This window comes from Panthera tigris, chromosome B3, assembly GCF_018350195.1.
Source record: "Panthera tigris isolate Pti1 chromosome B3, P.tigris_Pti1_mat1.1, whole genome shotgun sequence".
In the NCBI taxonomy this organism is placed as follows: Eukaryota; Metazoa; Chordata; class Mammalia; order Carnivora; family Felidae; genus Panthera; species Panthera tigris.
The window spans coordinates 87,660,826-87,675,386 of NC_056665.1; the positions used below are offsets into that span (position 1 = coordinate 87,660,826).

A 14,561-nucleotide genomic window follows, 5' to 3' on the forward strand; every position below is an offset into this window, starting at 1 on the left:
CACTCAGATCTAGAAAACATTCATTTAATTCAAAAATGTATTTATTCAATGCTTAATATGTACCAGCCATTACCCTAGGTGCTGGTGATACAGCAGTAAACAAGAGATCAAAGGTCCCTGCTATCATGGAGCTTATTCTGGAACAGAAAGACATACAAAAAGAAAGTAGATGTATAAATACAAATGATACTTTCAGACAGTGACAATAAGAGACTAAAGATAACAAAGAAGGATGTGAAAGTGTTTGGGAGGACTACATTATTTATTTTTTAAAGTTCATTTATTTATTTTGAAAGAGAGAAAAGGGAGGGGCAGAGAGAGAGGGAGAGAGAGAATCCCAAGCAGGCTCTGTACTGTCAGCGCAGAGCCCAATGGGGTGGGGTGGGGATCAAACCTAGGAACCATGAGATCATGACCTGAGATGAAATCAAGAGTCAGACACTTGACAGACTGAGACACCATGGTCCCCTGGGATGGCTACTTTAAAAGAAGACCTTCTGAAATAAACAATTGAAATTTGATCTAAATGAACAGAACAGGTCACAGGAAAATCTAGGGGCAGAGTAATCCAGCAGAATATACAGCTATTACACAAATTCCAAGATAGGAATAAATTTGGTATGTTCAAGGATCAGAAAGAGGGTAAGGTATAAGGTAGATAGCAATAAGGGAAATGGATGATATAACACATAGGGTTTTGTAAGTCTTAACTAGCAGTTTGGATTTCTCATTCCAAGTATAATAAAACAAAACTAAAGGATTTTAATAATCTGATATCCATTTGTAACATTCTAGCATCTGGATAGAGAATAAACTACTGAAAGACAAGAATGGAAACAAGGGGGCCAGTTAGGTGGGTAATGAAATTGTCCAGTAAAAAGATGGTGTATCTTAAAGTAGAGCGTACTAGCAGCAACTGAATACAGGAGACAGAATCAGTAATGTTCTGGAGGCAGAATCAATCTGAGTTGCTAATGGACTGGGTGGGGAGACAGAATGGAAAGAGGAATAAAGGAAGATTCTTGATATTCTGGTTTATGCTATAGGAAATTGTAACATTTTTAATTCAAACACCATACCAATCAATTATGACTTTTCTAATGACACAAGATGGGTCTAATGACACACAGCATCTAGATATACTAGTGATTGGATCTAACAGTTCATATAGTGACAATTTTACATTTGGTCTGTAATCAACTCACTAGAACTAGAATATCCTTCAATTTTACAGCTGTTTGGATTTGACTATCCTAATTCGAAAAAATAACTATAAATAAAAAAGACATTTTTATATAAATGAACAAGAAACTACATTTTTAAATCATATAGCCACAGGGGCGCCTGGGTGGCTCAGTCAGTTGAGCGCCCGACTTCGGCTCAGGTCATGATCTCGCGGTCCGTGAGTTCGAGCTCCGCATCGGGCTCTGTGCTGACAGCTCAGAGCCTGGAGCCTGCTTCAGAATCTGTGCCTCCCTCTCTCTGCCCCTCCCCCACTCATGCTCTGTCTCTCTCTCTCTCTCTCTGTCAAAAATAAACTTTAAAAAATAATAATAATAATAAAAATAAATCATATTGCCACATTAATTGTTTCAATATATTTTAATTACCATAAAGGATTCAAAACTGCACGGCAAGTGGTCCTGCTACACAGAACAGGTTCATACTGAATAGGTGGTAAATCAGGTCTCTCCTTCAGTGGTGTAAATAAGGCTGCTACGGGAACAACCATTCTTGTAGCTTCTAGTCGACTTGATGGCCAAACATTCCAGCTAAATCGGACTCCATCTCGTTCTTCATTTTGTTGGATGAATTCCAAATAGGTTGTCATTGTAGAGCCTGATTCTTATTTCTGTGACAAAATTTAAGATGTTTAAAAATCCTCGTAAGGAAATCTAAAATAAATGTTTTTCCCATGTTCAGCAATATTAATCCACGAGAAATCAAAATGAAATAAAGGTATTCATCTCAGAAAAAAATTAGCAAGCAACAATAACCTCACTTATAACAAAAAAAATAAATCACCCTCCAGAACCCAATGCTCATTAAGCCCAGCAAGAGGTATTTTATCCTTATTTATTCATTCTTGAAAAAGCTAGAGCAAAAAATAATAATAATAATGAAATATGTGTCCTATTTATTTAAGTGTGTATAAGAAACAAAGGTAAAAATGGGGGAAAATTTAGATCCCATGTTTTCCATATCAGCCTTGTAAGTTATATTATTCTAATGAACAGATTACTGAAACCATTAAATTCTAAAGTTCATATGGTTTTGTATGTAGAAAATGACAAGTTTCTACTAAACTTGCTAGAAGTGAATGCTTAACAGTGCATAACAAAAAGATTTTTCTAAAACTAGGTACTGCTGTTTTAGACAGGTAATTTTTTCATTGTGCAAATATAGGGTATTTGTGGCACAATAAATAAAATGCTTCATAAGTGGTGTTCCCTATGATTTATATGCCATTTAACTTCTTTTGCAGAAAATTAAGCCAGAATATTTTTTTAAATGTTTATTTTTGACAGAAAGAGCACATGAGTGGAGGAGGTGCAGAGAGACAGGGGGACAGAGATCTAAATCGGGCTCCATGCTAACGGCAGAGAGCCCCATGTGGGGCTCAAACTCATGAACCATGAGATCATGACCTGAACCGATCAGACACCCAACCAACTTGAGCCACCCAGGTGCCCCTCACCCAGAATATTTTTAATATTCCAATTTAGGAGGGCATTTTTTTTTATTATTTTGGAAAGTGGGAGAGCATTTTAAACTCTAATTTGAGGTATACAATTTCAATATAATCATTTACATTTATTAGCAGGGGGAAGAGGATGCCACTCTGGTTTGGGCCCAGTATCAAGAGACATCTCCATCTTGTTACTCTCTTACTACCTGTCTAGAATGCCAGCTTTCCTGCCTAGGCAACAGTTCTATCTCACAATCTCAAACTTCGGCAGTGATCAGTGATGGAAGGAAATTGTAAAATACAAAGTTCTGAGAGGACAGAGAGTTTCAAGTATTAGGTGGCTGGCCAAAAGATTTGTAGGAGAGATGAAGGACATCAAGAACTGAAGAATTACGAAGGTAGGATGCCAAAAGAGCCAACATGGAAGGTGAAGTTGCAAAGAACAATAGGATGAGGAACTGATTCTAAAATGTAACTGAGGGAAGAAAAGGTATTTGAAAAAAACATACTGAATACAATAATTTTAATTTTAGAAAATTTTTCAAAGATTTGATAATAAAAATTCCAAAAAGTGAAGCTCAACAAATATGACTACCTTAGCAGCTAAGAATTTTCTTTTCTTTGAAAGAAATAAGAATGTTATATATTAAACATACCTCAGTTTAAAAAAAAAAAGAAAAATTAACCACTATTTCCTATCAGAATCTCAGACACAACTAGAGAATTTTACACTAATCAAAAGCAGACAGAGTTTTCAAAGGCTGATAAGGATAAAGAGGAATCCTAAGGTAACTAAATTTGTTTAGAAAAGATTATCTTTAAACTAAATATAGAAGGCAGTTTGGAGAGACAGACTGTGAGTTTTCAAGAAAATGTGGGTGTTGAAAAATAATGATAAAACAAAGATCTGGGATAATCAGAGGTGTGTTACATGCCAATCTCAGTTTTACTTGTTTATTTTTTAATTTTTCTCACATTCATTGATTTATTTTGAAAGAGACAACATGAGAGTACAAGCAGGGAGGGGGTAAGGGGGCACAGAGAGACAGAGAGAGAGAGAGAGAGAGAGAATGAGAGAGAGGGAGAGAGAATCCTAAGCAGGCTCCAAGTTATCAGTGCAGAGCCCCACATGGGGCTCAATCTCACAAACCGTGAGATCATGACCTGAGCTGAAATCAAGAGCCGGGTGCTTAACCAACTCCACCACCCAAGCGCACCCCCCCCCCCACCTCCAACCTCAGTTTTAAAGGAGAAACAGGGGCATCTGAGTGGCTCAGTCATTTAAACATCCAACTTGGGCATAGGTCATGATCTCATGGTTCCGGGAGTTCGAGCCCCGTGCCGAGCTCTGTGCTGACAGCTCAGAGCCTGGAGCCTGCTTCATAGTCTGCAGATTAGCAATAGCTTCTGTGTTACAGATGTGAATATAAATTCCGGGACTATGCAAACCTTCCCATAATTTCTACAGAATGTTAAGCAAATGAAGTTTTCTGTTTATTACCTAATTGCAATGTATAATCTATGTCATCTAAAATGCATCACCAAAAAGCATTAAAATACCAGACCAATCAGAGTTTTTTATCTGAACCACAAAAACACAAAAAAATGTTTTGACTACTTTCTCAATTCTCCAAAACTGGTACATAACTAGTAGTTAGCTATGTGGCATACATTTTCTCAATAATGTTGAAGTGAGCCTGTAACCTGGAAAATAATTGACAGTATTTATTAACAACGAAAAAATTTGAGTTTTCAAGCAAATATCAAAATTTTTGAAAACCTTGGGTCCACTACCATGAGCTTCACAGCTTGCTAATATGTAAAGATTTTTCTGAGATCAGTAATGTTATTATTGTGATTTTTCTATTATATAATGAACCATGTCCACATTTAGAAAATATACCTTACTCAGTGAAGCAAAATCTCCCAAATGATCAATTCATGATGTTACAAAATCATGCGAAGGTAAAGATCCATGCATGAGTAAAGACCCATTCAAAGTGCAGAACAGACCAATGAATTTTAATGCAATAGAGTGCAAAAAGTTCATTTCTAAGATTTCAAATTTCACACTGCTATTAACCCTTGATTTATGAATTAAAACCATCAAGTTGTAGTGCAGTATCTTTTTTTTTTTTTTAAAGTGGCTCTGCACTGGGTGTGGAGCTTGAACTCCAAACCCCAGCGTGGGGCTCGAACTCATCCTCTTGTAGGGCTGGGATCAAGACCTGAGCTGAGATCAAGAGTCGGACGCTTAACCCACTGAGTCACCTAGGTGCCCCTGCAGTGTAGTATTAAAGAAGAATATGCAGAATTACCTGAAAAAGCTATTAAAATACCCCTTTTTCCAACTACATATCTATGTGAAGCCAGATTTCTTTCATACAATTCAAGTATAATAACATATCACAATAGACTGACCGCAAAAATAGATATGAAAATCCACCTGTCTTCTATTAAGGCAGGGGTGTGGTTTTTCTTTTTTGTTTTTTTTTCTTTTTGTTTTGATCCTCAGTAATGTTTAAGAGTCTAAAGTGGTCCTAAGGACCACCATCTTAGGACAATAGGGCTTACTTAATTCCATCAAGGAACCCAGTAGAGAAAGGCTCTATGAGACTTAGCATAAAGACATTTACACACAATAACCAGATTGTAACTCCACATCTTGACTTTTTATTATGACACACTAAATACCACCTGTGTGATATTTTGTGCACAATTAACTTCCTTTTCCTCACTTTTTCCTTTCAATCTCTCTGCTCTAAGATCATATATGCTCACTATATAACATCTGTTTTATGTTGTACATTCTCACTTTCCAGTATTATTTTTTAAAAAGTCCCACCTGTTTCTTCTGAACTGGTCCAATTACATGGCCATGCACAACACCTCCTTGACTTCCCTCACCTTTCCACAGTAGGTATTGTGCCATTTCAAAATCACTAATTCTAGATTTTCTAGGTAGTGTTTTTTCTAGTGTTAATTTCTAGATAGCTTTCTAATAGAACACCTGCCAGGCTGGGCCCCATATCCAACAATGGCATATCTGAAATAAATTCTTTTTACAAACTAGCTTTTTATAAAATATCATTATTTGATCAGCATTCTCTCCCTTAAAATTATGTTAAAGCCAAATAAAAATGATTCAGACACTATATTAGGATGGAGATTTAATATAGTAGTCATATTTTTTTAAGTGGTACAAATACAAAAGACCATTCTAAAGAAATGTGTCATTTCCCAGCACAACTTATTGTGAGTGGGAGTTACTTTGGTTAATTAATTTCTCCTGGTATAACTAAAAGCAAAGAAGCAAAACACTTAATGTTTCTTTAACCTAGCATATCAAATACATGCCCACAGTATTTTTAAAAGCTTCACTTATTCAATAAATAATGGGAAATTTTCAATATTAGAGCACTTTTACAGACTCTAAATGAAAAATATCCTCAATTGCAAGTAAAATTTGAGTTTCTTCCAATCAGATGTATTTAACAATTAAGTGTGCCTCTCTACTTTTCAATTGTAAAAACCTCAATAAAGTGTTTTCAATTGCTTTCCATAGCTGTTGATCTTGGACAAAAGCTTAACCTCTATGATCCTCAATTTCTCATGAAAAAGATAAGGGGCTTAGGCTAGAAACTACAAGGCCCCTTCTAACTCTAAAATTGTATGAGTCAAATAAAAATGGTCAGACTCCCAAAACGATGTTAATTAGGCTACTGAAAAGGAGAGAGAAGGGAGACTTAACATTTATATTTAAATCTAAAACTTTTTTTAACCAAGTTAATTTGGCTAGGTATACATGGCTTTGCAGGGTGGAGGTCGAAGAAATTCACGTGAATTCAACATACCCCAGAGGTTACATGTAGATTGACCATGCTTTTCCCTTCCCACCAAAACGGGAAGAAAACACTAGCACAACAGAAAAGACTGATCGGACCTGAAAACTGAACTCCACTTGTAATTGAGGCCTAAGGCGTTAGCTTTACCTGGCAATTAATTCTCCTTATCCCCTTTGACTCCCAAGGCCGAACTACCGGTGACGAAGTCACCTGGGTTCAAAGTCTAGGGCACTTCAGATCCAGCAAGGTAAGAACCAAGAAGCCCAAGGGTCCAGAAACGGTGATAGGCTGGAGTAAGGAAGGCAGATCGCCCGGGAGGCGGGAGTGGGCGCTGGGCGAGATGCTGAACTACCTTTTTTCACCCGACTTCTATCTTTCGCACCTTATCCAAGGGAGCTTAGTGAGGGGACCGGGCCCCCAGGCCCCGGAAAAACGAAGCAGAGCGGTTGGTGAGAGGGCGAAGGGGTCAAGATTCAAGGCTGCCCCCCAGAGCCCGCTCGCCACAGCAGGCGCGTCCAACCTGTTCCCGAGTATCATGAAGGCAGAGCGGGCACCATCCCGGAGACCCCGGCCCACCCGCCCGCCGGCCCACAGCCGCACAGCTGCCCCTCCCCCGCTTTCCGCTGAGAGCCCGCGTCCCCTCCAGGGAGCCGGGAGGAGGCGGCCCAGAAGTCAGTCCCTACCACCGTGCTCCCAGACAAGATCCGCGCCGGTTGCAACCTCCGCCCAGCAAAATCGGTCCTTTCCGACGAGCTGGAGCAGCCGTGGCACTCGATCAGGGCCGGCGCCGCCCCGCCCCCGGCCTCCGCGCAGAACACGACTGGGCCAACATGGCTGGTGCCGCCTCTGCCACGTCAAGGGCTGGCGGGGCGGGGCGGCCGCGCCGGGGAACTTAAAGGGAGAGTGCGGGACCGGGCAGAACCGAGCGGGTATAGGGCGCGAGGGGAGAGGAGGGAGGTGGAAGGGGCGGGGACGGAGCCGGGGCGGGGCTACCAGGGGAGGGAACTAATGGTGAGAGTGCGGGACCCGGGCGGAGCCGAGTGAAGGGTGGGGAAGGAGAAGAGGCTGGAGGGAAGGGAGGCTACGGAGCCTGAGGGGCGGGGACAACCAAGACAAACCAGACTGGGAAACTCCAGAGGGCTAGGGACCCCAGCGGAACTGGAGCGCCTTAATCCTTTCCCAGGAACCGCGTCCGGCCCCACTCCCTGAGGGCCGCAGGCCAGAGTGGCACCTTCTGTGGCCACTCAACGTCCAGTAGGAGGACATCCTCACCTGTAGGGCCCTGGTTGATTCCTAGGACTACAAAACCGCATCTCCCCAAAAAAATACAAAGTGAGAAGTTCGTTTGTTCACTTAGTGCAACAAATATTTACTGAACATCTACAATGTGCCAGGTACAGTAGCAATGCTAGTGATATTGATGTAGGCAAAACAGGCCAAAATCCGTGGCCTGTACATTGGATTTTTGTATTCCTAGACAGTCTACCTCTTGCCTCCTATACTACATCGGCCACCTCTCCTCCCCACTACTGCAATCTCTGAATCTCTGATTCATCTTAATGCGTTTTCTGCTTCTCTTTCCCAAAGGAAGAGCTGAGCAAAATGGGAGAGACAGAAACGGGTTGGAAAGACATTACAGCTTGGCGATCTCAAGCACCTCATCCCTAAGTGAGGTTGCTCATGGAATTAATTCCAGACATGACTACATCTAAAACCTTGCCAGGCTTAGCCCTCGAAGCATTTTAAGGAGTTGGAAAAAAGATCAAATCCTTGTTCTTCATTATAGTTGAGAAATAAGATGTGCACCAAACATGTATTTTCGGCCTATAAAGTATATGCTAAGGTTGTTTTGTAAGGTAGAAGAGGATGACTTTGTCTGTCAAATTTGAATAAAATTCTGAGGAGGAAATGGGAATCAAAATTTAGGGGTGCCTGGGTGGCTCAGTCTGTTGAGTGTCCGAGTTCAGCTCAGGTCATGCTCTCCTGGTCTGTGAGTTGGAGCCCTGCGTAGGGCTCTGTGCTGACCGCTCAGAGCCTGGAGCCCGCTTTGGATTCTGTGTCTCCCTCTGTCTCTGCCCCTCCCCCACTCGTGCTCTGTCTCTCTCTCTCTCTCTCTCTCTCTCTCTCTCTCTCTCTGTCAAAAATAAACACTAAAAAATTAAAAAAAAAAACACAAAATTTAGCATAGGCCTGCAAATAAGGTGAGCTCAGGATGCTACCTCAATGAGGATTCTTGACTGAAAGCACAGCAAGTAAACAGCTGTGGACTATGGTATAAAAGTGGAATAAGGACATTCACAAAAAGAAACACGATCCAAGAACCAATAGACATAGAAGAGAGGATCCATGGGGATCTTGGAATTCAGTGAGGAATAAACCAAAATATAGTACCTTCGGTAATTTCATTCATTTCATTGTCCCCAGAAATGTGTCTTGCCACCATGCAGCTCAATGAAGACTGAAAAGTCATAATTCCCTTGTTCTTGGCTGAACAAAAGCCTCTGTTCCCTGTTACAATGAAACAGATGTTAGGATGGGTAATGAATTCATTTAGATCTGTCTTTATGTACTTTAAGATGAACTGGTTTGCATTTAACCATCAGATACAGCATCAAGATCTACTGGACCCAACTTTAGTTTTCTGGAATTTTCTTTTTTTTGAGTTCTATATGTAAGAATCCATACTTAATGACTTTTTAATCTTTCTTAGAGATCTTCCAAAGAACACAGAAAATAATTTTTTTAATTTATTTATTTGAGAGGGGAGTGAAGGGGGAGAGGCAGAGAGAGAGGGAGATAGAGTATCAATCCCAAGTAGGCTCCATGCTGTCAGCACAGAGCCCAACATGGGGCTCAAACCCACGAACCATGAGATCATTACCTGAGCCAAAAGCAAGAGTCAGACGCTTTTTTTAAAAAAAAAAAAAAGAATAAAACTTGCAATTGCTTTATGAGTCCATTGGACTCTTGTAAATCTAGGATACATTATGGGATCTTAGTGATCTTATTTTTCCTATATCTTGAAACATTCTGCTAATTCATCATGAAATGATTTACTCATCAATTATTCCAACTCTTCTTTTAAAAAGACTAAAATAATAAGACAACCAGAAAAATGATAGAATTACCCAAGACAATACAATAGTGGAGTAAGCTATCATTCTTGCATTTTCTCTTTGCAATGCCTAAAGTACTGCAGCATTTTTCAAGACCTTTGTACATGTTTTTAGTTTTCAATAAATATAGTTGAGAATTCAGAATTTGGAAGATGAATGCCAAGAGACAGAGAATAGCAATCTAGATCCTGATAATGACTGTGAAATCTTAGACTGTTAATCTTTGGATTACCATCTCCTAGATGAATTTCTCAAACTCAAGGATCATCGTGTTAACATTTCTAAGGTCAAAAAAATGTTATTTTCATCCAGTTATTCATTCAAAAGGATAACTTGATTACACAATATTTTGCAACAAAAATCTGGACCATCTCATTTTGCTAAGAACACATATTACAGTATTTCTTTCATCTTTTATGATGTTTATGTGGATAAATTTACTTAATATGATTCTTAAGTAGACAAATGCTAATGGCAGCTATGTATATACAAGATGATATCTAAGGAAATAGATAACCTAGAAATTAAAAATTCTTTAGGTTGATTACTTATAAAGCCAAAAATACAAAAGTCTTACAATTAGGGAGCAAAGATGGCTGTCCTTTCTTCAACAAAATTATGAGCCTTTAGAGGTCTCAAAAAATTCTTCAAGTCCTGTGTTTTGATGATACAAATGCATGAAGAACCAGAAGTAACAATTAGCTAGGACGTAGTAGTGATGCATCTGAAATCTGCAATCACTGTTTACAAGATAGGTATGTTCCAGATTCATGTATCACAGGCAATAAGCTGGTAGTTGCATTCAGAGGACATTGCCCATTTTGGATATGTCTTCAAAACCAGGAAAATATGAAGTGGGTGATGGGCATTGAGGAGGACACTTGTTGGGATGAGCACTGGATGTTGTATGGAAACCAGTTTGACAATAAATTAAAAAATAAACATTTAAAAAACTTAAAAAAAGGAAAATATGGAACGAAAATTGGTATTTGCTATGCTTAGATACGTATTTAAATTTTCAATAAAGTTGTTTTCCATTATCCCTTTACTCTTTTTATAACAGCTTTACTGAATATCCCTTTACTCTAATTTGTATAAATTCATGGAATGATATAAAGATATAAAAATTAAAAAGAGTCAATTAGACCCAGCTTGTAAATGGTGAAGACTATTTTTCTTGGTATACTGAAAGTTAAGAGGTTTTGGGTTGAGGAAGAAGAGAGAGAAAAAGAGAGAGAGAGGAAAATTTCTTGAGCTCCTTAGAAAGGAGAGTCAGACTAGGAATTGGAGAAAGGGGAGACTCTCCTAAAACAACCTTCTCTGGCTTTCTGACTAAACTATAGACATTCCTGGACCAAGGCATTTGAGATTAATCTGTGAATCTGAAGGATATTTGTTAAACATTTACCAACATGCAACTGATTGCAATTGTTTGCTCTCATTACAGCACTTTGTCAGATCCTGACACAAAATGATTGTTCCTTAAAAATTCATGAATAAGCATGATAACCTAAACAATTATAAATTATTATCATCATCACTTTAATGTTTTGAGATTGACTATGAAAATATAAAATCTGACATAAGCCCCCCAAAAAATTCCTTTTTATTTTCATTATTTAAAAACATTTTTTTTAATTCCAGTAGTAGTTAACATACAGTGTCATATTAGTTTCAGGTGCACAATATAATGATACAACAATTCTATACATCAGTCAGTGCTCATCACAATAAGTGTACTCAATCCTCATCACCTATATTACCCATCCCCCCACCTACCACCCCTCTGTTAACCATAAATTTATTCTGTATAGTTAAGAGTCTGTCTTTTGGTTTGTTTCTTTTCTTCTTTGTTCATTTGTTTTGTTTCTCAAAATCATATGAGTGAAATATGAGTGAAATCATATAAATGAAATATGAATGAAATGAGTGAAATCATATGGTATTTGTCTTTCTCTGGCTTATTTCACTTACCATTATGTAGTCTCTAGATCCATCTATTTTGTTGCAAATGGAAATATTTTATTCTTTTTTATGGCTGAGTCATACACACACACACACACACCCACACACACACACACTTATATATACACTTCTTTATTCATTTATCTATCAATGGACATTTAGGTCATTGCAAATAATACTGCAATAAACAAAAGTCTTTGTTAAAAGCCAATACTCTAAGATCATTACTTCTTCAAACTGGCATTTTTCAAAATGCCAGAGAATATTACAAAGAGACAGGGAGGGGTGGCTGGGTGGCTCAGTCAATTGAGTATCTGACTCTCAATTTCAGCTTAGGTCATGATACCAGGGTCTTGGGATCAAGACCCACATGTGGCTCTGAGATGAGCATGGAGCCTGCATGGGATTCTCTCTCTCTCTCTCTCTCTCTCTCTCTCTTTGCCCCCTCCCCCTCCCTCACCCCCAAATGCTCCCACATGTGTGCTCTTTATCTTTCTCTAAAATTAAAAAATAAAAATAAAAATAAATAGAGAGAGAGGTTCTATAGTCAAATAAAGTTGGGAAACACCAGTTAAATTATGAAAAACTTGGTCTTTTGACTTGTCAGGGATTTTAATATGCTAACATTTATTGTGAACCTTTAAGAGAAGGATTTAAATACATTTCCCAAAGATATTTGATCTTGGAACTTTTTTTCCAGGGACTATCTGGGATCAAGTATTCTAAACACCCTATGACTTTGTTTTCAGTCATTAATTACCTTAAATACTAGTTAATGTGTAACAACCAGTATTTTCCTTCCTACTTCTGACCCCACAGATGTTTCTAAACTGAAGATTCTAGCCAGAACTTCAAAGATAGTCAAGTGAAGTATATCGTAAATTTCTTGGAATTTTACATGGTTACCACCAGATGGCGCTTTCACCTGTACTTTTCTTTTTGGTTTAATCCATTTCCTAGTACAAATGAAGCACTTTGCGTTTTTTTTAACATGGATTCTCTTCCATTTGTTCAGATGGTGACATTACATGGCACTGGCCAACTCTTTTTGTAGTACTCACTAGAAAAACAATAATCAGATTGTTCTAACTTTGAATTTTCAGCATCAATAGGGTGTCCAGTCCATATATAGGATATTATGGGTCTGGTGCTCTAGTATGCACACACAATTACTACAATCACATTAGATATAGTAATACTAAATAAGGCTAATTAATAAATTACACAGGAGAGTTACGGAATTCTAAATTCAAACAGACCTTAATGATCATTTGGTCTAATCCCTGTACATGACAATGAATGTAAAGATAAGAGAGGTTAAATTGCACATCCAAGGTCAAGGTCAATTTGCTGAGGCTCATTTAAAACCTACAACACTGTTTTCATTTTATGGCTGTCTTTTCACCTTGAAAGGCTGACAAGACTTGCCTTTAAACTTTCCAGCTCTTGTTCAAACAGCAAGTGCTTCTCTTCCACAGAATGACCTACCAGCATTATACTCCAACATCACTTCATTTTGCCACTTTGACCAACTCCAGAATGATTACTAAGAGTTTTATTTAATCAAGCGAAACAAAGGAAATACTTTCATCTACTCTTTTTTTTTTTTTACATTTATTTATTTTTCAGAAACAGAGTGAGACAAAGCGTGAGTGGGGGAGGGGCAGAGAGAGAAGGAGACACAGAATCTGAAGGAGGCTCCAGGCTCTGAGCAAGCAGTCAGCACAAAGCCTGATGTGGGGCTCGAACCCACAAACTGAGATCATGTCCCGAGCCGAAGTCAGACGCTCAACTAACTGAGCCACCCAGGCACGCTCTACTCTTTTTTTTTTTTTTGATATAATTTATTGTCAAATTGGTTTCTATACAACACCCAGTGCTCATTCCAACAAGTCCCCTCCTCAATGTCCATCACCCACTTTCCCCTCTCCCCCACCTGGCATCAACCCTCAGTTTGTTCTCTGTATTCAAGAGTCTCTTGTGGTTTGCCTCCCTCCCTCTCTGTAACTTTTTTTCTCCCTTCCCTTCCCCCATGATCTTCTGTTAAGTTTCTCAAGATCCACATATGAATGAAAACATATGGTATCTGTCTTTCTCTGACTGACTTATTTCACTTAGCACAATACCCTCTAGTTCCACCCACATTGCTGCAAATGGTCAGATTTCATTCTTTCCCATTGCCAAGTAGTATTCTATCGTATATATAAATCACATCTTCTTTATTACTTTTATCTACTCTTAAACCATTTACAGTGACACAAAGAAACAAATAATGGATATCTTTTTAAATACACAGGGTTTTTATTTTATTTTATTTTATTTTATTTTATTTTATTTTATTTTATTTTTAATGTCTTATTTATCTTTGAGAGAGAGAACGTGAGCAGAGGAGGGGCAGAGAGAAAGGGAGACGGAGAATCCTAAGCAGGCTCTGCACTGACAGCAGAGAGCCTGATGCAGGGCTTAAACTCACAAACTGTGAGATCACGACCTGAACCGAAGTCAGATGCTCAACCACTAAGCCACTCAGGTGCCCCTATTTTATTTTATTTTGTTTTATTTTGTTTTTTGTTTTGTTTTATTTTATTCTATTTTTTTTAAGTAGGCTCCATGCTCAACACAGAGCTCAAACTCACAGCCCTGAGATCAAGAGTCACATGCTCTACCAACTGAACCAGCCAGGTGCCCCTTCTTTTTACCTAATATTTATATTTTGATTTGTAAAGAACATAAAAATTATTAAAACTCATGTAGCAAAAAAGGGAACTTCTACTTCAAAAGGAAGAAGCTGGGTTTGTATTTTTACTTAAAAATATTTTTTTAATGTTTATTTTTGAGAGAGAGAGAGACACAGAGCGTGAGCAGGGGAGGGGCAGAGAGAGAGAGAGAGAGAGAAAGAGACAGAATCTGAAACAGGCTCCAGGCTCTGAGCTATCAGCACAGAGC

General features: G+C 38.6%; 1 protein-coding gene across 5 annotated transcripts in view; it reads right to left on the bottom strand.

Moving 5' to 3' along the window:
* The window catches only part of SEC23A (SEC23 homolog A, COPII coat complex component), a 77,203-nt gene that overhangs the window by 57,025 nt on the left and 5,617 nt on the right, over nt 1-14,561 (bottom strand). The window contains exons 3-4 of one of the 5 annotated variants that reach the window (XM_042989599.1): nt 8,926-9,042; nt 1,611-1,852 (exon numbers count right to left, since the gene is read on the bottom strand). In XM_042989599.1, the coding sequence (XP_042845533.1) occupies nt 1,611-1,831 (221 nt within the window). In that variant the 5' untranslated portion in view covers nt 1,832-1,852; nt 8,926-9,042. Of the gene's footprint in view, nt 1-1,610; nt 1,853-6,681; nt 7,157-7,217; nt 7,404-8,925; nt 9,043-14,561 lie in introns of those variants that run through there. The other 4 variants (XM_042989602.1, XM_042989598.1, XM_042989601.1 and 1 more) reach the window with 4 other exon arrangements.